This window comes from Vigna angularis, chromosome 8, assembly GCF_016808095.1.
Source record: "Vigna angularis cultivar LongXiaoDou No.4 chromosome 8, ASM1680809v1, whole genome shotgun sequence".
Lineage (NCBI taxonomy): Eukaryota > Viridiplantae > Streptophyta > Magnoliopsida > Fabales > Fabaceae > Vigna > Vigna angularis.
The window spans coordinates 30,805,374-30,831,125 of record NC_068977.1 but is presented as its reverse complement, the minus strand read 5'-3'; the positions used below and the strand labels follow the sequence as shown (position 1 = coordinate 30,831,125).

At 29.6% G+C, this 25,752-nt stretch overlaps 5 protein-coding genes across 5 annotated transcripts; 3 read left to right on the top strand and 2 right to left on the bottom strand.

The window, feature by feature from the left end:
- Positions 1-784: 784 nt before the first annotated feature.
- LOC108344072 (subtilisin inhibitor CLSI-II) lies at positions 785-1,285 on the top strand. The gene has a single exon (XM_017582539.2). The coding sequence runs from the start codon at positions 785-787 to the stop codon at positions 1,283-1,285; it is 501 nt and encodes a 166-aa protein (XP_017438028.2).
- Positions 1,286-5,246: 3,961 nt separating this feature from the next.
- LOC108345354 (subtilisin inhibitor CLSI-II) lies at positions 5,247-5,951 on the top strand. Its single transcript, XM_017583954.2, has one exon. The coding sequence runs from the start codon at positions 5,247-5,249 to the stop codon at positions 5,892-5,894; it is 648 nt and encodes a 215-aa protein (XP_017439443.2). The 3' UTR covers positions 5,895-5,951.
- Positions 5,952-10,545: 4,594 nt separating this feature from the next.
- Positions 10,546-16,217, bottom strand: LOC108345978 (U4/U6 small nuclear ribonucleoprotein Prp31 homolog). Its single transcript, XM_017584860.1, has 8 exons — positions 16,065-16,217; positions 15,877-15,942; positions 15,634-15,771; positions 14,233-15,125; positions 14,042-14,112; positions 12,339-12,441; positions 12,109-12,184; positions 10,546-10,768 (listed from the first exon to the last, which is right to left on the bottom strand). The coding sequence occupies exons 1-8, from the start codon at positions 16,065-16,067 to the stop codon at positions 10,661-10,663; spliced, it is 1,458 nt and encodes a 485-aa protein (XP_017440349.1). The 5' UTR covers positions 16,068-16,217; the 3' UTR covers positions 10,546-10,660.
- Positions 16,218-21,173: 4,956 nt separating this feature from the next.
- LOC108344071 (protein PLASTID MOVEMENT IMPAIRED 1) lies at positions 21,174-23,655 on the bottom strand. Its single transcript, XM_052867937.1, has 2 exons — positions 23,261-23,655; positions 21,174-23,170 (listed from the first exon to the last, which is right to left on the bottom strand). Exons 1-2 carry the CDS (start codon positions 23,583-23,585, stop codon positions 22,617-22,619), a joined length of 879 nt encoding a protein of 292 aa, XP_052723897.1. The 5' UTR covers positions 23,586-23,655; the 3' UTR covers positions 21,174-22,616.
- On the top strand, positions 21,415-22,017 carry LOC108345355 (kunitz-type trypsin inhibitor-like 1 protein). Its single transcript, XM_017583955.2, has one exon. It carries the CDS (start codon positions 21,415-21,417, stop codon positions 22,015-22,017), a length of 603 nt encoding a protein of 200 aa, XP_017439444.1.
- Positions 23,656-25,752: the final 2,097 nt, after the last annotated feature.

The following is a 25,752-nucleotide window of genomic DNA, read 5'->3' as shown; positions in this document are numbered from 1 at the left end:
TGACACTTTCCTAGTAAACGATTCATTTCAATAATGATCGATGAGTCCATCGAGGTAAGAAGCCGCCACTACACAAAAATGATGATAACTTTATTAATAACTACAATTGATACGATAATAAATAATCTATAAAAAGAAAATTATAATTTTTCTTACACTTCGTTTTTTCCCTTCCATTGAAACTGCCCTAACAAGATAACAATCCACACTCGTTATATCATTAAGGTTAATGAAACACCAAAAAGACAATGTAAAAGACAATGTGAGGGCTCGACGATTTTTACTTACACCAACAACGACAGATAACAATGCTCCACGACCTCCTCCAGCAGACGGGAAATCCACAACAAAGTAACCACACAGAAAACGACACCCGCCATCCAACCACACAAATACAACAACACAAGACCAACAACACTAGGGTTTCAAAGATAACATACATGATATAACGCGAGAGAAGATGAAAGGGTCAAGATGGAGGAGAGAGCTAGAGAGAAGATGGAAGGGTTGAAAAACCTACGCACATTACGCCCAAAATAAACCGCCAAACTCATTTCTTAAAATTTTGAAATCTTCTTCCAAAAATACCCCTCGGCCTGATAACCTCTTCCTTATTTCCTTTCACTTTATTTACCCAATGCAAAGACGCCACATGGCGTTGTGAAATTGTTGTCAAAAAATGGTTGTCAACATAACATTTTCCAAAACATAAATACAAACACCAACACAAACCATGAAGTCTACACTATCCCTTACTCTCTCTTTCCTCTTTGTCTTCTATACCATGTTTCTTCCATTAGCATTCTCTAGGGTTCATGAAGAAGTCCTTGACTCAAATGGAGTACCCATTTCTCCATGTGTTGAATACTACATTTCAATGCTTAATCATCATGGCCCAACAGGTTGTGGAGTAGAACTAGACACAGACGGGAACTCAACATGCCAAGTAGCTGTTCTACAAAATTACCATGAGAATTTCCCTAGTAAGGCTCTGAAATTCAGCACAGAAGGAACAAGTTCAGGTGGCATATTCACAAACACAGAGATTACATTTGATTATCACCCTTATTGCGCATCATCGTCCAAGTGGGTGGTGGTAGCTGGTGGTGATGATTCATTCCCTGCAAGATGGGTGGGTATCGGTGATGCTGCAGACCATCCAGGGAAGAAGATCTTAAGTGGGAGCTTTATGATTCAGAAATATGGTGAGGGTTATAAATTTGCATTTTGTGCCACCATTATCGACAACACTTGTTTTAGTATTGGGAGAATTGACGATCAGTGATGGAAGTCTCATGTCGACTAAATATAAGGTCAAATTATAATATATAAGTGAAGTGCAAATCTCACCATACAAGTCGGTTTTGTGGGGTTGAGTTAGGCTTAAAAATCCACTTTCTAATATGGTATAGAGTCATGGTTAGAACCTACACTAGTGCAGAAAGGGCATTTAACGTCTGTTATTTTGACCTTTTAACGTCAGCTCCAGAACCGACGTCTTTGTGGGTGACGTTAATCAAACGTCGGACTCTAACAGGTCCAACGTCTTTATAGACGTCGGTTACTGCATGACCCCCGACGTCTAAGGGGGCTCCATAGATGTCGGTTAATGCAATGTCCGATGTTTGAAGGGCTCCATAGACGTCGGACATTGCATTGTCCGACGTCTATGGAGCCCTTTAGACATCGGACATTGCATTAACCGACGTCTACTGCAGCTCGTGTCTTTAGGTAGCGTAGTAGCACCTTCTTTCTTTGCTAGTTTCGTCATAGAAAAGGTTGTGTCTTTTGGATCTCTTATGGCATTTCAACCGAAAACCGAATCTGGTTCCTTGCCTAATTCCATTAAAACCACCAATGAAAACGAACGGTGACAATAGAACTAGGCAAGGACCGAAGTTCGGTTTTGGGTTGAAATGCTATAAGACATCCAAAAGATGCAAGCTTTTCTTACGAGGAAACTAGCAAAGAGAGAATGTGGTACAACGCTACCCAAAGACACGAGAAAAATTGCACCAAAAACAACAAAAACTCATTTTAATCAATTCAAATGAAAGATAATCAAGCAAAGACTAATATAATCGGAATAAAAGTACGTTTAAACGGTTCAAAAGAGACAAAAACGCACCTGGAAAAGCAATGCCGCAGAGAGAAAAGGCGAGAAGGAAGACAATGAAGTGGTGCTCGTAACAGCGGATTTGATGTATGATTTAACAATAGACGAGACGTCGGCTCCCCAGGTGAACGGACGTCTATTCTGGCCTAGACGTCGGGGCCCTCACTAATATGACGTCCAAAACAACTTTTCATCAGGCCATTTAGACGTCAGATGACGTGATCGAACGTCTCTAAGGCTGAAAAAAATGACTTTTCATCTACTTGTCAGACATATACACGTCGGTTGGGAGGGACACCGACGTCTATAATCGAATATAGACGTCGGGGTGGCGGGATCGGACGTCTCTAAGGCTGAAAAAAATGACTTTTCACCTACCTGTCAGGCATATACACGTCTGTTAAAAGGGGTCCCGACGTCTATAATATTATAGACGTCGGGGCCCCGCCTAACAGAGGTCTATATGCCCACTTATTTACGAAAATGCCACCGGACAATAATTTACGTTGGTTATTTTATAGTTCGACGTCTATGGGGTGACGTTAAAGCCTAATTTCGCACTAGTACTATCCTAATGATATTTCTTATTTCTTGAACATTTATATTTTCATCCGTTGTCGGACCATCCCATTAATTCTAATAATCAGATTGGAAGGCGTCTCGTTTTGATGGATGACTCTCACGCTAAAGTTCCCTTCAATTTTCAACTTACTATTGCTAGTTGAAAATTCAATCAAATGTTGCTATATACTAGATACTAGATACTATATATATATATATATATATATATATATATATATATATATATATATATATATATATATATATATATATATATATATATAGTTAAATATGTTTTTAATCCCTAAACTATCAAGCGAATTTGTTTTTAGTCCCTCCTTCAAGATAAGGTACATTTTAGTCCTTCTATTTAAAAAAAACGTTAATTTTTCATCCTCTGGCTGTTAGTTTTGGTGGACAAAAAATTAAGGTTTTTTTGAAGGAGGAGAACTAAAATGTATGTTACTTTAAAAGAGGGACTAAAAACAAATTCGCTTGATAGTTTAGGAACTAAAAACATATTTAACCCATATATATATATATATATATATATATATATATATATATATATATATATATATATATAATATGAGTATTCAGTGTTTGAAAAATTCAGAGTTTTTTATTTTTTTAAATAAAAATGTTATTTAATGAAAATTTTACAAATACAAGTTCTTTCAAATTGAGAAGGTTCTAAGAGTGTTTTTGGGGAAAGTTTTGTGCAAAAAGTTCATTGTGAATCAAAATTTAATACTAAAATTAAATCCATGTTTGTAACAAAACAATACAAAGCACAACCACATAAGCAATGCTATAAACGCGGATTTTACAAATAATAGTTTACAAAGATTTGAAAAAAGAAGTTACTGGTAAATTCTAATTTTCATTCAATACGAAAGAAAAATTGAATAATAATATTTTAATTTACTATATATTAATAATGATAAAAATATATGTAGTTGATTTTTAATTAGTTAGACAAGACAACGATCATAATTGATATTTATTTAATATTTAATTTACATTATTAGCGTTATGGATCAGTTTTCAAATAATAAATGTTTTTTAATTAATTCTCATACACTATTCATGATAATTCAGTGTGTGTCTATATATATATATATATATATATATATATATATATATATATATATATATATATATATATATGTGTGTGTGTGTGTTGAGTGATTTTTATGAATCAATTTTTTTGTATTTTTTCTATAATTTCTCATAAATTTTTTTATAGCTTAGAAGTTAAATAATAATAGAAAAAAACACACTTTACTACTAAATTCTTCAAATATAAAACTAATAGTTTTTTTTTTAGAAATTGAAACGTTTATGAGAAAATATGTTATTTGGGTTAAAAAATAAAATTTTAAAAATTTATTAAAGTAATTGAATTGATTAAAATTAGAGAATTTTAAATCCAACTTATAAAGAAAGAATTTAAAATTTTTCATAATTTTCAATTCACATAGTTTGCTATATGTACTTTTCCTAAGTTGATTTTGGATTTTGGATGTGATTAACTTGATTAAGATTGAAACATGATAGAATGACAATTTCTACTTGAACTTGTTTTTTTAGTGATGCTAATAAGAACTATTTTTTGATTTAAGTTTTAGAATATTTTTTCAAACTATTCGTATTTTTTACTCGATATTAATTAAAATTTTCTTGATATTAAAGTTTATCAAACAACATTACAAATATAATTTGTATCATTTATGACGATATAAAATGATATATTTTAGGATACACATTTTATATTTCTATCCTATCCTTAAGAATATAAATATAAAAGAGAATTTATTTTAATATACATATTATATTTTCCCTTTAGTTATATCTTAGAATTAAAAAAAGTTATTAGTGCCTATCATATTACAAATCATTTATGACCAAACACTACTTTTTTATTTATTTATTTAACTATCATTTTTAATATTCTTTTTAACATCCAGAAATATAAAGTGTCTCTTTGCCACTATTTTAAATATATAAAAAGAAAACAAAATATTTACATATTAGGTAAGTAAACCTATATTACAAAAGCAAACACATCAAAATACAATTACTTTTTAATAACTAATTAAACATGTCTCCTTATTCTAAATTACCTAACAAAGTTTTTCAATAATTCCTATAAAATTACATATATAATATAATTTAAAACTATATTATTTTAACATAATAAAAATTTGAATATCTATCTGAATCTCATTTGAATAAAATGAGGTATGTTATACTTCTCATCAGGAGTCATGGATTCCTTACTACAGTAATTTATTCATTTTAAAAACACATTTATATCAGCTTAAAGTCAAAGAAAAACATTTTCAATTTCAATAAATATATTTATTAAGGCATTGATAGTCAAAAACAAAACTTAAGAAAAAGAAGTAAAATCATATAATAATTAGGGTGAAAGAAACAAAACGAAAGCTTTGACCAATAGAATGAAACAAAACATTAACTTTACCACATGCAATGCAACCCCAAGAAAACTCTATATATAGAAAACAAGATTGAAGCAACAAAACACAGAGACATTAACACAAACATGAAGTGTGCAATATCACTCACCTTTCCTTTCCTTCTGTTTGCCTTGGCATCAGCAAGGTTCGTGGATCCGCCTGTGCCAGTCGTTGACTCGAAAGGTGTTCCTCTTTCTGCTGCTGAAGAATACTACGTGACGCAGCTCAACAGTGGTCCAACAGCCAGTGGATTACAACCTGGTGTTGAACGCGATGTGAAATGTCCGCTGATTGTTATGCAGGATTATAATCCGGCGATTCTTGGGGAGAAAGTGAAGATCACGATGCGAGGAGTAAATTCAAAGACGATCATGACTGGAACACCGTTAGATATTGCGTTTGTGAACAAACCTTCGTGTGCTTCATCGTCGAAGTGGGTGGTTGTTAATGAAAAGCAGTATTCTGGAGAATGGTTGGGTATTGGTGGCACCACAGATCTTGGAGCGGATAAGAAGATCGTAGATGGAGTGTTTAAGATTGAGAAATACTTGTTTGTTGAGGGTTACAAGTTCGTGTTCTGTCCCAGCAGCTCCACCAAATGCTTCGACTTTGCGAGACGTGAAGAGAAAAACGGAAAGCGTTTGATCTTGGTGAATGAGACTACGTCTCCTTTCATCTTTGAAGCTGAATTTGTAAAAGCAGTTAAGCAAAAGTCATCAAGCTTCTTGTTCTAGATATTTATCTGTGTTGAGTTGCTTAAACCAGTTTTTTCTTTTATTAATAAACATGATTTTGTTATGTACACTAACACTGAAAAAAAAAATTGTTCACTTGAGTAGTTTTTCTTTTAATATTTATAACAATGTTTTTGTTAATGATTTTATAACTTTTTATTAAATAAATATTAAAAATTAATGTGATAATTTTCATTCCTTTTTCCAATGAGATTTATTTCTTGCTAATGTTTATCTTAATTATACTTAATTTTATCTAATATTTTAAAGAGTATTGTTACCTAAAATGTTATCGAATTAATAATTCTAACTTTATAAATTTTATAATTTATAATGAGTATTGTTTTCATATTTAAATTTTATAATTTATAATTTATCATTTGAAACCAGAGATGTATGTTTATTTGTAAATGTATATATATCTATGTACGTAGCTATGTAGTTACCATTTCTTGGACACTTGATAAGTAAAGATACCACATCAATTCAATTTAAAAAATTAAAAATAAAATTAATAACAATGTAAAATTGTAGAACAAACTTAAATATATAATATGTTAGAAAACTATATTTATAATATACTGTTTAGTTATTAGTTATGTTTGAATAACGAATATTATGTTTTTTTTAATATTACATAAAATACTTTTAATGTTTTTTTTTATATTTTTAATGTGATGTTTGAAAATTTAATGATAAAATTAGATTTTCTTTAAATGCTCTTTAAATCAAGAGAGAGAAATATTATATTTTGATAATTATAAATAAAAAATAAATTTTATATTTATATACGACATAATATCTTATGGTGAATATCTATTAATTAAAAAATTATATTTTTTTATTTTTTAGTTATTTATTATGTAAATTCTCTAAAATTTTACAATTGCTTGAGTTATTTTTATTATTTATTGTTAAAAGCTTGTTTAACTATCTTTATAACCAAAACATCATTTTATTTATTTTTATTTACAAATGGGACTTAAAATTGTAACACCTGGATTAATAGAATTTATCTACTAATTACTAATTAAAGTATTTCATAAGTATAAAAACTAGTTTAAGTATGCACGTACACCATGCATTACGGTGCTCCTCAATTTGTTTACATACCCAGGTTTTTCAAAATATAATAGTTCATGAAAATAAGGAAGATTAAGTGTAATACAATACAAACTATGCATTTCAAAAGTCCCTCCTACTCTAAGCACCCTCTTTTACTCCTATACAAATTACACTATCATAGTGAAAAGAAAAACAATTACAAATTAAGATAAATTAATACATTTAAAAAAAGATTAATAATTGAATTAAATGATTAAAACAAACAATCACAATAATTACTTTTAAGAAAACGAAAGAAGAACTTACTAAATTCAAAAAAGAAGAAAAAAAGATCACAATCAAAGATAGATTTCACTGTTAGGAATCCTAGGATATTTTTCAATTTTCAAACAAATAAGTAAAAGTTTAGAAAAGATAAGGGAAGGATTTTTTCTTTTTACTTTTTTAGAAATATAGTAACTTTTATAAGATGAAATTGGTTTAATATATTTATATTTATTTGAAAGTTTTTTAATCATAAAATAATCGAACATTTATTATAAAAGTTTTATCCCACTTAAATTATTTTCTATATTCTTATAGTCATATCTAAAATAATAATAAAAAAAGCAGTGACTTTTTTTTTTCTAAATAAAAAGAGTGAGGACAATGATTTAAATTTTATTTAGAAATAAATTTAAATGAGTAAAAATATAAAATTTATAAATAAAGTATTGAATTTTATTTTATTCAAAATTATATATCTATAAAACTTATATTTTTTTATCTCCAAGTAAATAATTTAATCACATATATTATCAAATTACTCTTGAGAAAGCAACAAGATAATTTTTTTATTAAAAATTTATTTACTTTACTTTTTGAATGATTTTTATGAAAATACTTTAGTGATTTAATGTTAAAAATAGTTACAGTTAATATCTTTAATCAAGAGGTGGTTCTTTTGCAAATTTTTTTTTTAAAAATTTTTTAAAATAGTTTTTAAAAATTTCTTTAATCAATTGACAAGTTATACAGATGATGTTCAATTAAGATATTTTAACAATTACTAAAATACAAAAAATTCAAAAGAAGAAAACACAACAAACAAAAGTTTTTATGTTGATTCAATTCTACACAAATTTACATTTAACTATATACCAACATTAGTTAGATTTTCATTAATAATAAGAGTTAGAATTACAAATTTCACTTATATAACCTACACTTTAGATAGATAAAGAACTTGAAAAACTTTTAATACAAGTAACAAAAATACAAAAAAAAAAGAATTATCAAGAAAATACAATGAATGAATATTACAATTTCACCAAGTAGTATAGTTTTCAATAATATTTGATGTTGATGGGAGAAACAACGGATTTTGTAAATAACTTATTCAAAATGAAAAATGATACATATTTAAAAAAAAAAAAGAGAGAATAGTTCATATTAATCAATTATGTAAGTTAGTTAATCATTTAATACATAGACAAAAGTAATGTTTCAATTTTTACTAAATTAATCGATTATCTCTTGTGTTAATTGATTAGTGGATTGAGAAAAACATAATTTCAGTTTTGCATTAACATTATTTGATTATGTTATTAATAAAATCGATTAAAAAATATATTTTACAATTTTTCCTTTAAAATTTTATTCATTTAGTGTGAAAGCTAACTTTAATTAATTAATATAAAATTAAATTAATCTATAAACTATTAATTGTAGATGTACATCATAAAAAAAACAACTTCATATTCTTTCACATACTAACAACATTGCTTTATTGACCTTGTTGAAATGATAAACCTACTAAGCAAAGCTCATGAAATCTCTTTTTCTAGATGTATACGGAGCATTGAGTGAGGAGTAGAGTATGATATGGAAGTTGTTTGTACTAGTTTTTTTTTGTTATTAAATAAATTTGATTTTTGTTGTGTAGACTTATAATTGGTTCTTTAAAACTGAAAAAATTGTTCATATAAGTACTTTCTTTTTCTTAAAAGCAGATATTCTTATTAATAATGGTTTTTGGAAGTTATTGTAACATATTCTCATTAAATATAATAATTTTTTGCTATGTTTTTTTAAAACTAACAATAAAAATTAATGCAATGAATTGTGTTGTTTTATTTTTTGTTTTTATATATTGAATTAATGAAGTTTTAAGTTTCTAATAAAATTAAAATATATCTACTTCTATTCTTAATAAGTTTTATGATTTTTTCAGTACTATAAAAGTATATATACTATCTTATTATCTACTTAGTTGTTATCGCATATTGTTTTTATAAATTTACAATTTCTTATTTTTATAGTTTCATAATCTTTTAATTTTATATAGTCATAAAATTAATTAATTTTATATAAATTACATTTAGATATTTGTTAAGGATAAATAAATAAATAGAATAGTGTATAAAATAGTTCTATATAACATTGAAGAACTGGAGACATTTTTTTAAAAATTTATATGGGTACACAAATCTGCAGTTATATAAGATTTTTTTAAAATTTATATGGGTTATCACACAAATATGCTGTTATGTAAGATTTATTTTTTATATTTAATTTGTTTTAAAAAATTGATTACTACTTAATACTATTTATTATTTATAAATGCAACTTTAAATAGGAATCGTGTCACAACCCAATTTTTTTAATATTTTCTTTATTAAGAACTATTTTGTTATAAAAGTATTTTTATTTGATTAAGCTTCCTTTATCTATACATATCTGTCTTCTTTTCTAATACTTCTAAACTTTGAGTGTAGTATTGTTTTATCTCTTTTGGGTCGTCTACTTTAATGGTAATTAATGAAAATTATGTATTCCTCATTTGGGAGCTTCATTGTCGTCTGTAGTATAGATACAATCACCTCTTTTTATTGATTCTTAAAATTTTTAATAAAAAATATGGATAATTATTCTGTTTCCTTAAAAATTTATTGTTTTGAATTACTATTTAGTACTATAAGCTGTGACAGATAAAAAAGGAAGAGTGGTTTGATTTGACAGAAAAAAAAAAAAGCAAGAGTGTGTTTGAAATATAAATTATAATTAAGTTTGAAATTAAAATAAAAAATATTATTAAATTTTAATAAAAAAGGTATATTTTAAAATATTATGTCAAAAAAATATGAAAATTAAGATTATTTTACTTTTATTTATTACTATGATATTTTTATTTCAATTATGTAACTATTACACTATGAAAAAATACATATACAAACACACACATATATATAATTTAATTGTATTTAATTTTATTTTTTATTGTAGTGTTTTTTTATTACTTAACTTTTATAAAATGAAAATATTTATAAATTAATATTAAATTATTGTATTTTGTTTATTATTTTATTTATGTATTATAGTACAATATTAAAAATTATAATCCATTTTATAATTGTTATAAGTCATATTTCAAAATTTAATAATTCTAATTTATTTTCTCGTCAAATAAAGCTTGGTCTATTCCAATGAGAAAGTTTTTTTTGTTCTCAAGTTAACTTATGAAAATGGTGACTATATCGATCATCATTTATGTTACTACGAAAAGGAACCTGGTATAAGGCATAGCAGAAGTAATATACAAGCGAACTTATCAACAACATAATCATAAACCTATGAAGTAATATCCATCGGCATCAACAGTTTCTAGTCATGTTAACAAAGGATTGTCGGGACTGAATGAAAATTTGAATTCATACACGATTTCATGTCCTCTTAATCCTCGAAAATGTTCCTGTTTCAGAGAAGTAGGTGCTTTGAGTTCCGCTACCAAGTTGATGAGCATGAGCTTGTGGATTTGTCAGCTCAATCCCCTGAAAAACAATATAAGTAACCCAATATTAATGCAAAACTTAAACGAAAGAAAAAGTAACCGTGGTTATTGTGCAAAAAGTGCTATCAAAATCAAGTATTCCATTTTCCATCATAAATATCAGTTAAATTATTGATATGAACAACTCATAAGAAAGAACACGTGTATATGCTAGCTGATATAAATCCTGCAAAATTAGTCGTGGCCAAAAATTATGTTGTTGTTGATGGGTTATAAGTCAACCGACCTTCACAATCCAATTCGATTCTTATTAACCCGTGTATTAAGTCAGACGGATTTAGTTCAATCCACGTTTAAAAAAATTGAAAATTTTCCAACACAACCCAACTCAAACCTATGATGAGCTGAGTTGATTCACGGATTAGAACCATTTTAACATCTCTAGAAATAAGGAATTGGTCCTATACAATTAAGAATATCTAGATGATACATGTATTATTAGGAACATTTTTATTTATGTCCTGTATCATATCTTTGTTATTAGAGGATATCAAATCTATTTTATCTATTTATTGTATTGATTTCTTTTTTTCAATATAAATAAAGTACTAGTGTTGTTTCAGAAACACACGGTTTCTGCTCAATGTCTCTCTTCTCTAGACTTTAACAAGGTATCAACATCATTTAAAGCCTATCCTAGTCAAGTTAGGCGTATCGTGGCATCCACTGTTGTGTTGCTCTTATTCCCATAATCAAGATTTTCAATCGGCATCCACTGTTGTGTTGCTCTTATTCCCATAATCGAGATTTTCAATCTATAGCCTAACTGGGTGTGTTGGAGAATTCACATCAACTAGACATATAATCAAATTATAATATATAAGTGAGTTTGAATCTCATCTTACAAGTCAATGTTATGAATCTTACAAGTCAGTGTTGTGAGGTTGAATTAAACTTAAGTTCACTTTCATTATATGATATCTAGAGCCTTTTTCAAAATCGTGTTAGCTGGTTGACCCACTATCTCCTAGGTTCAGTTCGAACATTTCATTTGATGCTCCCTCCTAAGATTGTGGCATTGGTACTACCTAACCCCTCCCATCCCTTACTATTGACTATGTTCTCCATGTCCTTAATTGCTTTTTTAATTTACCGTATGTTGCCCCCACATGTATGCTACCGTATGTTCTCTATAGATATTAGTAATGTGACAAGGATAGCAAACAAACGTTTGAGTTGTTAGACAACATTGCTCAAGAAATTGGGGAGGAGAATGTTAGACAACTTCTCATAACAATTTTGTGCACAATTCACTACTTTTGCACTAATTAGGTACTAGAGATCAGGAGAAAATATACAAAAACAAAAAGATGAGCAAACCTGCACTGGTGTGAATGCAAGACTTGATGTCAAACCAGATGTAGCACCACTGCTACCGTAATTCTTTTCCTTGAATCTGACAAATGAAAAATAGTCCAACAGATTTGTCTTCGTGGTCAGTTAGATAAATAATGTACCAGAAATGGATGGTAATTTATCATCTTGCAACAAAATCAGAATATCAAGTAACTAGAACATAATATAGAACTCAAGCAATGAGAAGAACTTACCTTTTTGCAACTTTTGCAGCAAGTTTGCTTTGACCAATAGACACACGCAGTTTGCCACTGCCAGCCTGACCAAGCATTCCATAGCCCTCACCCAGACCATCTCCTATAATTCACAAGTGCATAAAAGTATAAGAATATAAGGAGAGATTAAAATTTTTCCATTTTAAGTTTCCAAAGGATTTCATACATAGTAATTAATGCCATAGCTCAAGGTCTATTGTATGGGGATAAAGGGACAAATCTCTAGGTTTGTAATGTTGATAAGGCAGGATATCCACCAGACAAGAGATCAACTACTGGGTATAGTATATCCATTGGTGGTAATATTATCTCTTGGACGAGTAAGAAAGAGAATGTATTGTATGTCCATTGGTAGTAATATTATCAGTTGGAAGAGTAAGAAAGAGAATGTTGCACGGTCTAGTGTAGATGCAGAGTAGCTAGCAATGACCATAGTCACTTGTGAATTGATATGAATTAAACAACACCTTCAAGAGTTATATTCAACAAATGAAGTTATATTGTGACAACTAAGAAGCCCTTCACTTTTCCTCTAAGCCAGTGTTCCATGGAAGAACCAAACATGTAGAGATTGAGGTCATTTTATTCAAGTTATTGGCTAAGGAAATTTCTACTGAATTTTTCAACTTAAATGATCAACTTGCAGATGGCCTCAAAGTCCTTGAAAAGGTATCAATTTCAATTCCATATAATTTATAGCTCCAGGTTAAGGGGAGTTTTAGATTTAAACTTTAGATAATATATTACATGCACTTCTTGTAATTGTAAAAAGCTGTCTTCTTCTCCCCTATTCTGAATTGTAGCCTACAGCCATCCATAGACACAGTCAGCTCTGTTTTTATGTTAGTGTACTCATTGCTCCGTTTTTGACACACACACACACACATAAATAATATGCAGATGAGTGGCAAAGTGAGCAATTCAGACTTTTCTTCTCAATATCTCAAGTACCGAACCCACAAAAATTATATTTCAAACCATTTTCCTAATTTTCACCTCATTTTTCAGTTTCAGTATTTGCATGCCCAACCTGGGGTTGAGATGTCTTCATACTCTGCCTTTCCAGAACATTTTGAATTAAAAAATATTAGAATTCATCAACTTGAGTTGTGAATTTCACGCATAGTTGCTGCATCAATTATTAGAATAATTGGATTAATAATTGTTAGGAATTAGACCAGAATTGCCATAACAAACGGATAGAAAAAGCTAGCTATTTGGAATCTCTGATGTGTAATACAGAAGAAGACACTGAACTAAAGAAATAGAGAAAGTCCTGTCGCCCACCAATTTCCAAACTCAAGTCTTGCTCACTTTTCTCTTGAATCCTCTTTTTCACTAATAGCCTAACAGAATATTACATTCATTTTTTCCCACTACAACTACATTGGCGGGTGGATATATTTTCAATTCCCTCCCTTATTTTTCCCACTAACCCTTCACTTTCCTTATGTGATCGGTATTGGTTGTTATCATTGGGTTTTGCATCACTATCACAACTTAATTATTAAAAGTCTAATTACTTCCCCTTCTCCTTTTTATTCCATTTAAATAATCCCTAACTCCCTATAATTTTCAATAGAATAAATATAAAATTCAAGCATCAAATTAAAAAATCAAAAGGAAAAAAAATGCTATGCAAATGTAATCAGATCAGGACAAGAGAAAACTGGTAAAATTACCTAATGAACTCTCTTCTGGGACTCCAAATTGCATCCTATTGGCTAATTTCCTCATGTCTGTTATTGCATACCTGTAATTAGAATCAACAGGTCATAAATTAAAAAAACAAAAGAAAAAGGCATAAGGCAGCATACCTTCAACACAGCTACTTAAAAATCCAGTACAAACAAGAATTTAAGACTATACTAACCTTTCCTTCATCTTCCTAAGCCGCCGACCACCTCTCTTTTTTTTAGGCTCAGAATCAGGAACTGGAAGTGGTTTTGGTTGCTTTGCAGGTGGGGGCTCCTGCCACTTCTCAATTTTTTTGTGAATCTCATCCTTGAAAGCCCTTCCAGTATTTCCAGATGGATCCCCCCGTATGGAATCTACACGTGCTGCAAGTGTAGACTTTGCAGCCAAGAGTCGACATGCTCGCATCCTTAGAGATGGAGGAGTAGTCTGAAATATCTCTGTTTGCTCGAGGTAACCTACACGAAATTGAGATGTTGCAGTGGAGAACCCAGCAAGATTCTTTTTCTTGGCACCTAGTAGCTGAACATTACAAGCAGGCATCTTTGCTAGAGACGTCAGACCACCAGCTGTACCCATGAGTTTAGCTGCAACAGCACTTCCAACAATAGCAGAGAGATTGGGCGCAATGTAGCCCATTCTACTCTCAACAAAATCTAGAACCTTCTTCTTTGCTGAATCAAGATCAAGTGCTCGATCACAGGCCTCAACAGTCTTACTAAGGACTTCTTCCGGGAGAGGCTTGCCAGTTGTAGTTGAAGCAGTAACAGACACAACCATTATAATGGCTGAGGGTAAAAGCCCTTCTAAATCAACAAGAGTTAAATCCATTTCATTTCCTATCTTTTTAACAACACGTGCATAATCAATGGGGTGATGCACCAACGACTCAAGTTCAGGAAATTTCAATCGATATTTGTCACGAATAAAATTATGGATTATAACAATTTCATTCTCAATGTCAACTGACAGAGCATTGCAATCCACAATCAATTGATATTCAGGATCATCTTCTAGATCCACTCCCTGAGTCGAGACATCTGACCCCATTTTAAGGGCCTCTTCCACTTTCTGCAATAAAAAGTAACATTATACCTTATTCATACACCAATGTCAATATGTATGTCTCAATAAATAAAACACCCTACATATCAGAACAAAAAATGAAACTAAAAAGACAGAACAACACCATTTACAACATAAAAAAGAAAGAAACCTAAATTCCCAGCTTAGACAAACTGATTTTAGATTCTACAAAAGTCAATAAAGCACCCAACAGCAATAGCAATAACAATGACTATTAACAGATAAGCCTGGTTTTAAATTGTGAAAGTAGTAGTAGCGATATTGGAGGTCCCGCCAACAACAACTGGAAGCAAGGTTTTAAGCTGACCATGATTTTAGCTGCAACATAAAGTTCTATAGGGTGTCTACAACTGTAACAAGATCACAATGGTGGCTGCATCAACAGCATCTGTCCCCAATTTGGCGTAATATCAAGGAACAAGATGAAACAGCGCCCACAATTTAAATGCTTGACTGTGGTAAATCGCTTCAAAAGAAATGAGGAGCAACTAACCTGTATAACATCAATGTACCTCTGTGTTTTCTGCAACTTGGAAACACTGTCCAAGTCATCATAGTTGAGGTTTTCTAGGTCAGCTAGATCACCATCAACATCCTCTTCCATGTCAGCAGCATCAACATCGTTATCCTCCTGAAACAAAAGGAACCAACCACCTTATTCATAACAAAACTTTTCCCGAGTTCTTTCAAACTTGGCAATTTAGATGAAAATAAATAAAAAGAAGAAGAAACTTACCGGAATTTCTGCCTCGTTATCAGAGAGTTCATCGAGGTCGGCAAGAAAAGAATCAGCAAGCGTAGCCTGGAATCAAACACGCATAATAATAAGACCCCAAATGTTCATACTTCAAAATTAAAATTTGAAACTGAAAATGTTCAATTAAAACACAAAAACAAAAAGGGAAGAAATAACGAAAACAAAACCATGTCTATGGACGAGGTGGGTAGAATCGATGCTGTTGTGAATTGGTATTCTGGTTAGTGACCTTCCAGAACTCAGAAAATAGGATTGGAGAATCAAGGATGAAAGCACGCGCGTGAACGTAATGGGCCCAGCTTATTCGGATGAAAGACCTAACCCTGTTTTTTCTTAAATACTCAGTGGTGTTACTTTCTTCACCCCATCAATTTTCTTCAAATATTTTCAAAAGATATTTAAGGCATTTTGAAAAATAAAATCCAGAATATTGGAGTACAGGCAAAATTTTGATGTGGTGCAAGAAGTAACAGCTTAAAGTAAAAAGTTTAAGGATGCGTGTGAATGGGATTTTTTTTAGAAAAAAAAATTAATAGAAAAAGTAACTATTATAATCTTTTAGATATTGTTTTACAAGGCATTACAAATTGAAAATTATTTGATAAATTATTCGAAGTAGTTAACAAAAATAAACTGGTAAAGTTGTTTTAAAAAACATAACGGAACACTTTTAATTAAAAATAATATTTTTATTATTATTATAACTAAATTTAAATAATTTTAACTTTTTTATAAGAATTACTTAATAATAGTCACTTTATTTTCCCAAAGCTATTCAATTTTAATTTTAAGTTATAACAAACTATATTAAATATATTTCTAAACCCTAAAAATGTTCGTTTTTGTTATGAATTAATGACTATCTATTCATTTGTTATTTATATGATTGATTATTTTTTATGAAATTTAAATATTTGTATTAATTATTTGATTTGTATTTTATTTGGTTTACATTTTCTATCTATAAATATGACTTTTTCCTATTTGTAATAACATACAAAAGTTAGTTTACATTCTTTTTTTTCTCTTTTTTTCTTCTTTCTTCTTTTCTCTATTATTAACTTTATTTTATAATATGTTATTAGCATAATGTTCTAACAACTGAGTTGTGGATGTGTTTTCTCTTTAAGAATAATACTGTGCATATCTCTACCTAGAATTTTTTTCAATCCTTCCCTAATTTTATGTCATATTCTTATTTTTATGATAATAACTGTTTTATTTTATCAATTTTCATCTCTATTTTTTAATTATTACTATTATTATTATTATCATAATTATTATTTATATTATATTATTTTTCTAACATTTAATATTATTATATTAATTTTATAATTTCATGAAATATATTATTATTAATATTTTATGTGCTAGTTTTAAACATGTCAAACCTAGCCAAATATGAATTTGTGACCTTTTGATGTTAAAAAGAAGAATTACTTACTTCAGATATTAGATGTTGGAGTACATTTAGATGCAATGGATCTTGGTGATATCATTAAAAAAAGAAATAAAATATCTCAACAACTAATTTATCCTTATAACACAACAATATCATGAAAAATAGTTTCACAAGTATTTTAATGATTTTAACTCACACTCATGTGGGTCATTTAAATATTTAATGATTTTAATTTATATATCAACTAGATGGTCACATATTTGTTTATTATTAATTCACACTCAGTCATTTGTAAAATTATTAGCACAATTAATCAAGTAAAGAGCTCATTTCCTAGATTATCCAATTAAGAAAATTCGTGTTGATAATGCTCGTGAATTTAGATCTCGTATTTTTCATGAGTATTGTATATCAATTGGAATTGAAGTAAACATTCAGTAGCACATGTTCATACTCAAAATGAACTTGCAAAATCATTAATAAAATGTTTAAAGTTGGTTGCAAGACCATTACTTATAAGATCTAACCTTCCAATGGCTACTTAGGGATATACAATTTTGCATATCAAGCTAACAAGTTATCACTAATACTTTATTATGTAGTTGGTTTTTGGTCAATAACCTAATATTTCTCATTTAAATTTTTTGGGTATGTTGTATATGTTCAAATTTCCCCACTAAAAGATACTATAATGAGTCCTCATAGACGATTGAAAAATATATGTTGGATATGATTCTCCATCAATAATAAAATATCTTGAACCATTATCAAAAGACTTATTTACAGTTCGAATTGTCGATTATTATTTTAATGAATAAGTTTTTCCAACATTAGGGAGAGAAAGAAAATAATTGGAAAAAAAATATTGGTTGGAATGAATTATCATTATATCATCTTGATAGTCATACAAAAGAATGTGATATGGAAGTTTAAAGGATACTGCATTAACAAAATTAGTTAATCAATTGTAAAATGTTTTTACTAATACAAAAAGGACAACTAAATCACATATACCAGTTGTTAATGCTTGAAATATAACTGATAGTAATTAATAACACGTAAAACAACATATAACGTCACGCGTTCAACATCTAACCACTTAATAGTCATCGTTAAAAATGACTGGTGACATTTTTGTAAATAAATGCAATTATTAGACGTTGTTTATGACTGTAATTCGACGTCAATTTGTTATAAGACGTCGAATATTGAGAAGTCTAAAGTCATATTGGGTAAACTTCGTAAAAATGTTTGCCGCAAAGGTGAAAATGTACTTACGTATGACGTCGAATGCCCTAAAACTAAACGTCAAAAGGTTATAAAACGTCGAATGCCCTAAAGTTAGACATCAAAATGTTAGTGAATTCAATAAAAATTTGAGAGAGATTAAAAATTCATTCACTTTATCTTAGTGCGAAACCCTCTTATCTGCTCAAACTTTTATCGAACGAAGTTTGACGACCACCACATGTAATATTTCTTTCATTTGATACAAATGCATGCTGATTAACTACTTTATGTATGATTTTTGTTTGTTTTGACCGATTGTTTTCGTGTTCTTTTCCTTCATAGACACATTCTGCTTTTTCTCTCACTAGTGACAACACTTTATTTCGACGAACACATCTTTTGAAGGTTAGTTTTCGTTTTTATTTTGAAGAACTTGTTTATTGTTGTTGTTTGTTGTTATTTGTTGTTGTTGTTGTTATTTGTTGTTAATACTACATTACATGTTATACACACAAGGTTTATGATAGAATTGAGAGTATATTAAAAACAACTCCAAACCTAAAAATTTGTCATAATTTTTGTGCTTTTGTTTATAGTTTATAGTTCATGCTGTGTAAGATGCCAAAAACTGGATTACATTTGTTGTTTTTCTACTTTTCATGTCTCGTAAAGTTGTAAAAAGGATCACAAATGATCAAAATTAATTAAAAAAAACAAAAAATTGATTAACGTTAGACATTGGATAAATTTGACGTTAATTGACGTTGGATATAAAGCAATATCCAACGTCAATTTGCTCTACTAGGGACATCGGATTGTTCCATGTTCGACGTCAATTAACGTAAATTAACGTGAATCTTTTAAATTCGACGTTAATTTAATGTCTCCCGATATGATGTCGGCCTCGAATTCGACGTGAAAAGTCGAAAAACACTAACGTTATATGGTGTTTTTGTACTAGTGATGCTTCAAGTGTGGTATTGGTTCCAAAGATAAAAACCTTGGAATGAAAAAAGGAGTGAAAAAGACAAGATGACCTAATCGAAAATGTGGAAATCCCAAAAGATTTATTTGACATAATTAAGGATTCAGTTCTAGAAGAACCTCAAGTACATGAAATTGTTGAAATTGATGAAATCTCAATAAATTATGTTATGAATAAGATAATATGGAATAAAAATGAAGTCAACATTGATGAGGCTTGTGCATATAATATAGGGATGAATGTTGTGAATGACAACGAAGATCAAGAACCAATGACCTTGAAGATTGTCGACAAAGAAATGATTCGCCAAAATGCAAAGATGCAATATAAGCATAATTATATTTGTTTGCTAAATGAAATGTTTTTGGACATGTAGTTTACACATTTGAGGGTGTAAAACCCTTTGGGTACAAATAGATTTTTGCTAACAAATAAAATAAAGGTGAAATTATTAGATACAAATTACAATTAGTTGCTCAAGATTTTCCACAAAAACCTGGTATTGATTTTTTAAGAAACATATTCACTATAGTATTTAATACAACTTCAATATTTGATTAGTCTAATTATAATAAGGTCTAAATATACATCTAATGGATTATAGCCTATTTGTTTAGTTTTCTTTAGAATAATATTTATATGAAACTCTAAGAAGGATTTAATTCGTCGAACAATACAAATTCTAAAGAGTATTATTTAATAAAATTTAACAAGTCCTTTATGAATTAAAGTAGTCAAAATGTATTTAGAATAATCATCTTAGTTAATACTTTATTAAAAAAATGGTATAGAAATCATATTCTAACATTTATATGAAAAGATTAAAAAATGAATTTGTCATCATAATTGATGCGAAATACATAAAGATTGTTACAACTCTTAATGAGGTCACAAAAATTGATTGCTTAACAAAGAATTTGAGATGAAGGATTTTGAAAAGATAATTTTATTTGGGATTACAAATTATGTAATTAAATAAAGATGTTTTTTTCATCAATATGCTTATATAATTATTATAAGTTATTTTTAGTTTTTTTAAATAAAAATTAAATTATATCTATATATAATTAAGTATAATTTTAATAATTATTATGTATTGCAATATAATGAAATATATTAAATTCATACTCGGTTACTCCTTTATTTATTTATTTTTTTGGCAAACTCGTTGTCAATTAGAGAGGTTAAAATTAAAATTTTATTATTTGTTGTGTCTTCACAATTTTTCAAACTATCTTCTTCTTTTCATAGTATGTGTTGATAGCATCGTATTTAAACGATTCCAAACACATTAAAGATAAAGATAATTAATGTCTTTTATTGAATATGTTTTCTGAGCCAAATATCATCTAATAATTCTAATAGCGTAAAATAAATCCACATATATGAAACTGAAATTGGAAAATATTCTCAATTGGTCAATTAATTAGTTTGTAAGAAAATGTACTAATACAATTCAACAATATCTACAACATAAAAGAAAGTGATTTATTGGTTGAATTGTCTTAATATCTACAACATTACATTATGCAAAACACTTTAAATTCAATGAAACGTAGTTATTAATTTATTAATGCATTCACCCCAAAAATGGTTAGTTATTAAAAGAAATAACAAAACAAAATAGGTAAAAATTAAAATTTTGACTACTAATATTAGTAAGGTGAAAAAAAAACATTAATTACATTAAAAAGGGGAAACTACATTAGTAGAAAATTATATAAATTTGGAAACACCTTTCAAAACCTGAGTCAAAGGTATTTATTTTGGATCTTCAACCAGCAGATTCAAAAGAAAAATTGCTTCATATGAAACCCTAAGAGAATCTTTATAAAGGAGGTTGAACCAGAAACACAGACATCATAGACATAAACCTAAACCAGCAAAACACATAAACATCATGAAGTCTGCACCATTACTCACCCTTTCCTTCTTCTTCCTCTTTGCCATCACTACCATCAACCTCACATTATCCTTCGCAGCCCCTTCTGAGAAAGTGGTAGACTCACAACAAAGTCCCGTTTCTTCTACTGCAAAATACTTCATTCTGCCATTTTTCTCTGGCCCAGAAGGTGGTGGTGTAGCATTAGGTCTTGCTGGCAACTCAACATGCCCTGTTACTGTTCTACAGACTCCTGATGAGTCTAACCATGGCCAGGCAGTGACGTTCAGCCAACAAGGAACAAGCTCAGGTGCCATCTTCACACAAAAATCTTTGAATATTGCATTCGTAGATAAACCTTCGTGTGCTTCATCTTCCAAATGGGTGGTGGTTTCTGATGATTTCCCAGAGAAATGGGTGGGAATTGGTGGTGCTAGAGATCATCCAGGGAAGAAGATATTGACTGGAACGTTTAACATTCAGAGATTTGACGCGGGTTACAAGCTTGTGTTCTGTGCCAGCAGCAACACTTGTTTTAGCATTGGGAGGCACAATGATGTGAAAGGAAGGCGTCTCGTGTTAAGCAATAGACCCTTTCAGGTTTCGTTTAACAAGGAATGAACACACCCTAGTTTGTAGAGTAACGGTGGTGACAATTTTATGAACATACAATATCATAAAATGAATAAATTTTTGTATTTTGTTAAGAAAAAAAAAGTAAAAAAAATTATCAAATTAATCTTTGGAGTAAAATAGTTGAAAATAAAAAAAGTTTCGAAACTTTACAAAATAATAGTTATTAATAAAAAAATGTTAAAATCCAGTATAAATTGAATAAAATGCCATGGGTCACAAAAAACCTCCGATAATTAATAGTTATAACTCTAACGGTGGAGGTTTGGAAAATCTTGAAAATTAATTTGCAGAAGGATAAAAACTTGAAAAATAAATCTCTGCTAAATAGTATTTTTTATATTTACTATAAGATTAGATCAAATTGACACACTACTTTGTTAAATTTATATTATGTATGAAACGAAATAAACCTTACAGGTATGCTACCTTCTAAGCAGTTATATTTATGTTTTTATGATTTGACAACTTTACTAAGGACATTTTTCGGATGAGCTTATATTAAGACTAACTTTCGTAATTTTTTATATTATAATAACAATAAAATAATAAAATTATTATAATAATAATATTCTCTCTGAAGGAATCTAAGCATCACTTCTGCTTCTTATTCTTGGACTAGTAAAGCTGAATGAAGACTTGGATCTTTGGCGAACAAAAGAGGTAAGCTTTTTGAATCTGCCAGACTTAAAATTTTCTTCCTGGCTAAACATATGAACATCTCCATCTTTCTCCATGATTTGGATCCCAAGTTTCAGAACCAGTTCTCCTCCTTTTGCCTTTCCTGATAAGCCAAAGCTTGTGTTCCACTGCTTCACACGCTTTCCTTCCTGGCTTTTCTCAAAGGATTCTTGAACCAATTGGCTCAAATCCACACAGTTTCTTCCAAAACCAATCTCTTTTGCATCAACTGCAACAAGGTATATCCAAAACGGCCTTGGCTCAAACTTAAGCTGCTTTCCACTACCACGGTAGCAGTAAACATGACACCTAATGAAAAAGATCTCTTCGAAATCTGCAGCGCCTTGATCAACCCTTGAAGGCATTGTCTGAACACTCCCATCTTTGGTCTCTTTCTTTCTAACACAAACAGAAAGCCTAAGTCCATTCATGGATGAAGGAAGGCCTTGAGCAGTGACCACTTTAACAGAAAACAAACAGCTTAGTTTATGCATTCCAATATGAGAAATTGCCCTCAAAGGGTTCCAGTTCCAAATCCCTTTCTTCTCACCTGAGCTTGCCGTCTCATCAAACTTAATGGTATCCGGCTGAATGAGAGTTGCCTTGGCATGTTCAAGGTTTGGCTTTGATCTCCATGGAGACAAGGACATGCCACGAGACCTTGTTTTGTTGCTTTGTTTGTTGTTGACTTTAGCAGTGTCATTGTCATCTTCGGTAGATGAGACAAAAGGAGATGAGGCTGGTCTTGGTAGAGCTAAGGAAGCTGTTATTATTCTGGTTGTGTTTGAGGTGTGTGATTGGTAAAGGGTTTTCCTAAGGGCATCTAGTTCTTGTAGGAGCTGAACATTGGAGTTTCTCTTGTCTTCTGACATCATTAGTTGCTACAAAAACGAAGAGACAGTTTTGGGAGGAGTAAGAAGAAAATGTGATGCTCACATTGAAAGGTTGGTGAGTTAAATTTGGTGTTAGGACTGTGCATTGGTGGTGGAAACAGTGAAGGTGTTGGACCTTTCTGAACCAAGAATGTGATGAGGTATATTTTGTGGTGGATAAAACATGAGCGATATTGCATTCCTTGATGACCAAACAAGTTTGAAGGGAAATGGTCCAATTGAATTTAATGTTGAATATGTTAAGGAATATTTTAGTTGACATGTGTAACTTCAAATATTATTTTAGTGGTTACTTGTCAATATAGTCACACGTGTACACTGCATAGATATTTTTATTTGATTAGAGATTGTTGGGCATTAATTTTTGGTTGGAAGCCCTAGTTCTTCTAGATGGTGGAGCTGTTTATATGTATATATGTGTGGTGCATACAAGTGTTCTCCTCTTTCTGGAATTTTCTTCTTAATGAAGATTTTTTGTTAAACATCTTTTGAAAAGGATAATTTTTCATGAAATACAATTACGGAACTCCATTATTTCATGAACATGCATGATACTTTTTATTTTTTATTTAAATTATAATATGGTTAATATATATCTTTCTAATGCTCCTATTTTTAGTTACTCCAACAAAGTATTCTCACTTCTCCATTAGTATTTCCTTTCGAGTTTTTCAACATTATGTTTCCTCATTTTCTCTTACATATTTTAAAAATTTTCATTTCTTGAAGTATTCTTAAATGACTTATCACTCTAAAAAAAATATAATGGATGCACCCAAACATTTTGTACTGGACAGATATTGTGAACATTAATATATTCCTAAGATAATTTAGTACACAACATGTTTCGGATGTGGAGAGTCAAATGTTACCACGGGTTAAATGTTATCTATTCCAGTATAAGTATTGTTTGTCGAAGGCCAAGTATTATCTATCGAAGGTTAATAACAGTTTATACCGAAGGTTAATAACAATCTACCAAAGGTTGAAGGTTGTTTGTTAAAAATCAAGAACTTCATGTCGAGGGTTGAAAACTAATTATCGATGTCGTATGTTGAATGTCGCATACTCCTTGCCAAAGATTAAGCGTTGCCTGCTGATGAATATGTGTCTCTTGCCGATGACTATATGCTACCACCAGAACCTTGTGTCATCTACTGGTACCTAATTGTCACTTGCTTAGGGTTGTATGCCTTCTACCATTACCATGTGTTGCATACTAGAGATAATTATGAACCGCCTATTAAGCGGTTTGACTAAGGGCGTGTTAGCCTATCACATCTCATGGTATAACGCTTATTATACTTATCAAAATTTGACTAATCATTACCTTGTTTAAGATAAATGATTTATTGGACCATTGGACGCATACTCAGGAGTAAAGACTCATGAGTATTACATTATGTTAAAAATATTACAGTAATTGATGTATTAGTTTTGAAAAACTAATTACCATTTTGACTTTTCTATAATTCTAAGGTGATTTAAGTGCAACACTCATCCATCTTGTTAGTGATGTACCTAAAAAAAGGAAGAATAGTTAACAAAAGAGAATATCGAAAGAATTCGTAGAAGTAAAATTTCTTTATAAAGTACTTTGACTATATAAAAAAACATCTCAATATCCATGTTTGTAAATAATGGAAACTGTGAAACTCATATCTTTCCATTCTTCTTTATGGAGGTTATGACTTAAACAATATCTTCAACTTAAATTTTTTTAACTTTAAGATAATGGGTGTCTTTCTTATATATTGTTTATAATTTCTTTTATTCAATGTAATTTTTTTAACTTTATATTTAAAATTTTCATAATCTGTTCAGATTTTGAATTTTAAAAATATAATTAAAAAAATATACTATATGGATGAGGTTATCATTTTATTTTATTTCTGTAATATATATCAAATCCAATAATATCAAATATATATAATACTTCAATTTTAATTTTCTAAATATGAATAATAAATAATATAGTATTACAATAATTTTGAATTTTAATATTTTAATATTTTTTTATTATTTTTATTCTTTTTACTTAAAAATCTTGTACTCATCTTTCTCTTATGAGATCGTAATCTTGAGAGGGTCCATGTAATTTTAGATATATTTTTTTTTTGTGATTTTTATTATGATTTAAGTAAGTAGT

What these genes read in the sequence shown, in the direction of transcription:
- LOC108344072 (XM_017582539.2), top strand. Translation starts at nt 785, where the DNA reads ATGTTTCTTCCATTAGCATTCTCTAGGGTTCATGAAGAAGTCCTTGAC.
- LOC108345354 (XM_017583954.2), top strand. Translation starts at nt 5,247, where the DNA reads ATGAAGTGTGCAATATCACTCACCTTTCCTTTCCTTCTGTTTGCCTTG.
- LOC108345355 (XM_017583955.2), top strand. Translation starts at nt 21,415, where the DNA reads ATGAAGTCTGCACCATTACTCACCCTTTCCTTCTTCTTCCTCTTTGCC.
- LOC108344071 (XM_052867937.1), bottom strand. Translation starts at nt 23,585, where the DNA reads ATGATGTCAGAAGACAAGAGAAACTCCAATGTTCAGCTCCTACAAGAA. An exon ending in TGATGAGACGGCAAGCTCAG is followed by an intron (nt 23,171 to 23,260) that starts GTGAGAAGAAAG and finishes TTTCTGTTAAAG; the next exon opens with TGGTCACTGCTCAAGGCCTT.
- LOC108345978 (XM_017584860.1), bottom strand. An exon ending in CTTAGGAAGATGAAGGAAAG is followed by an intron (nt 14,113 to 14,232) that starts GTTAGTATAGTC and finishes TTCTAATTACAG; the next exon opens with GTATGCAATAACAGACATGA. An exon ending in GCTGCAAAAGTTGCAAAAAG is followed by an intron (nt 12,185 to 12,338) that starts GTAAGTTCTTCT and finishes TTCATTTGTCAG; the next exon opens with ATTCAAGGAAAAGAATTACG.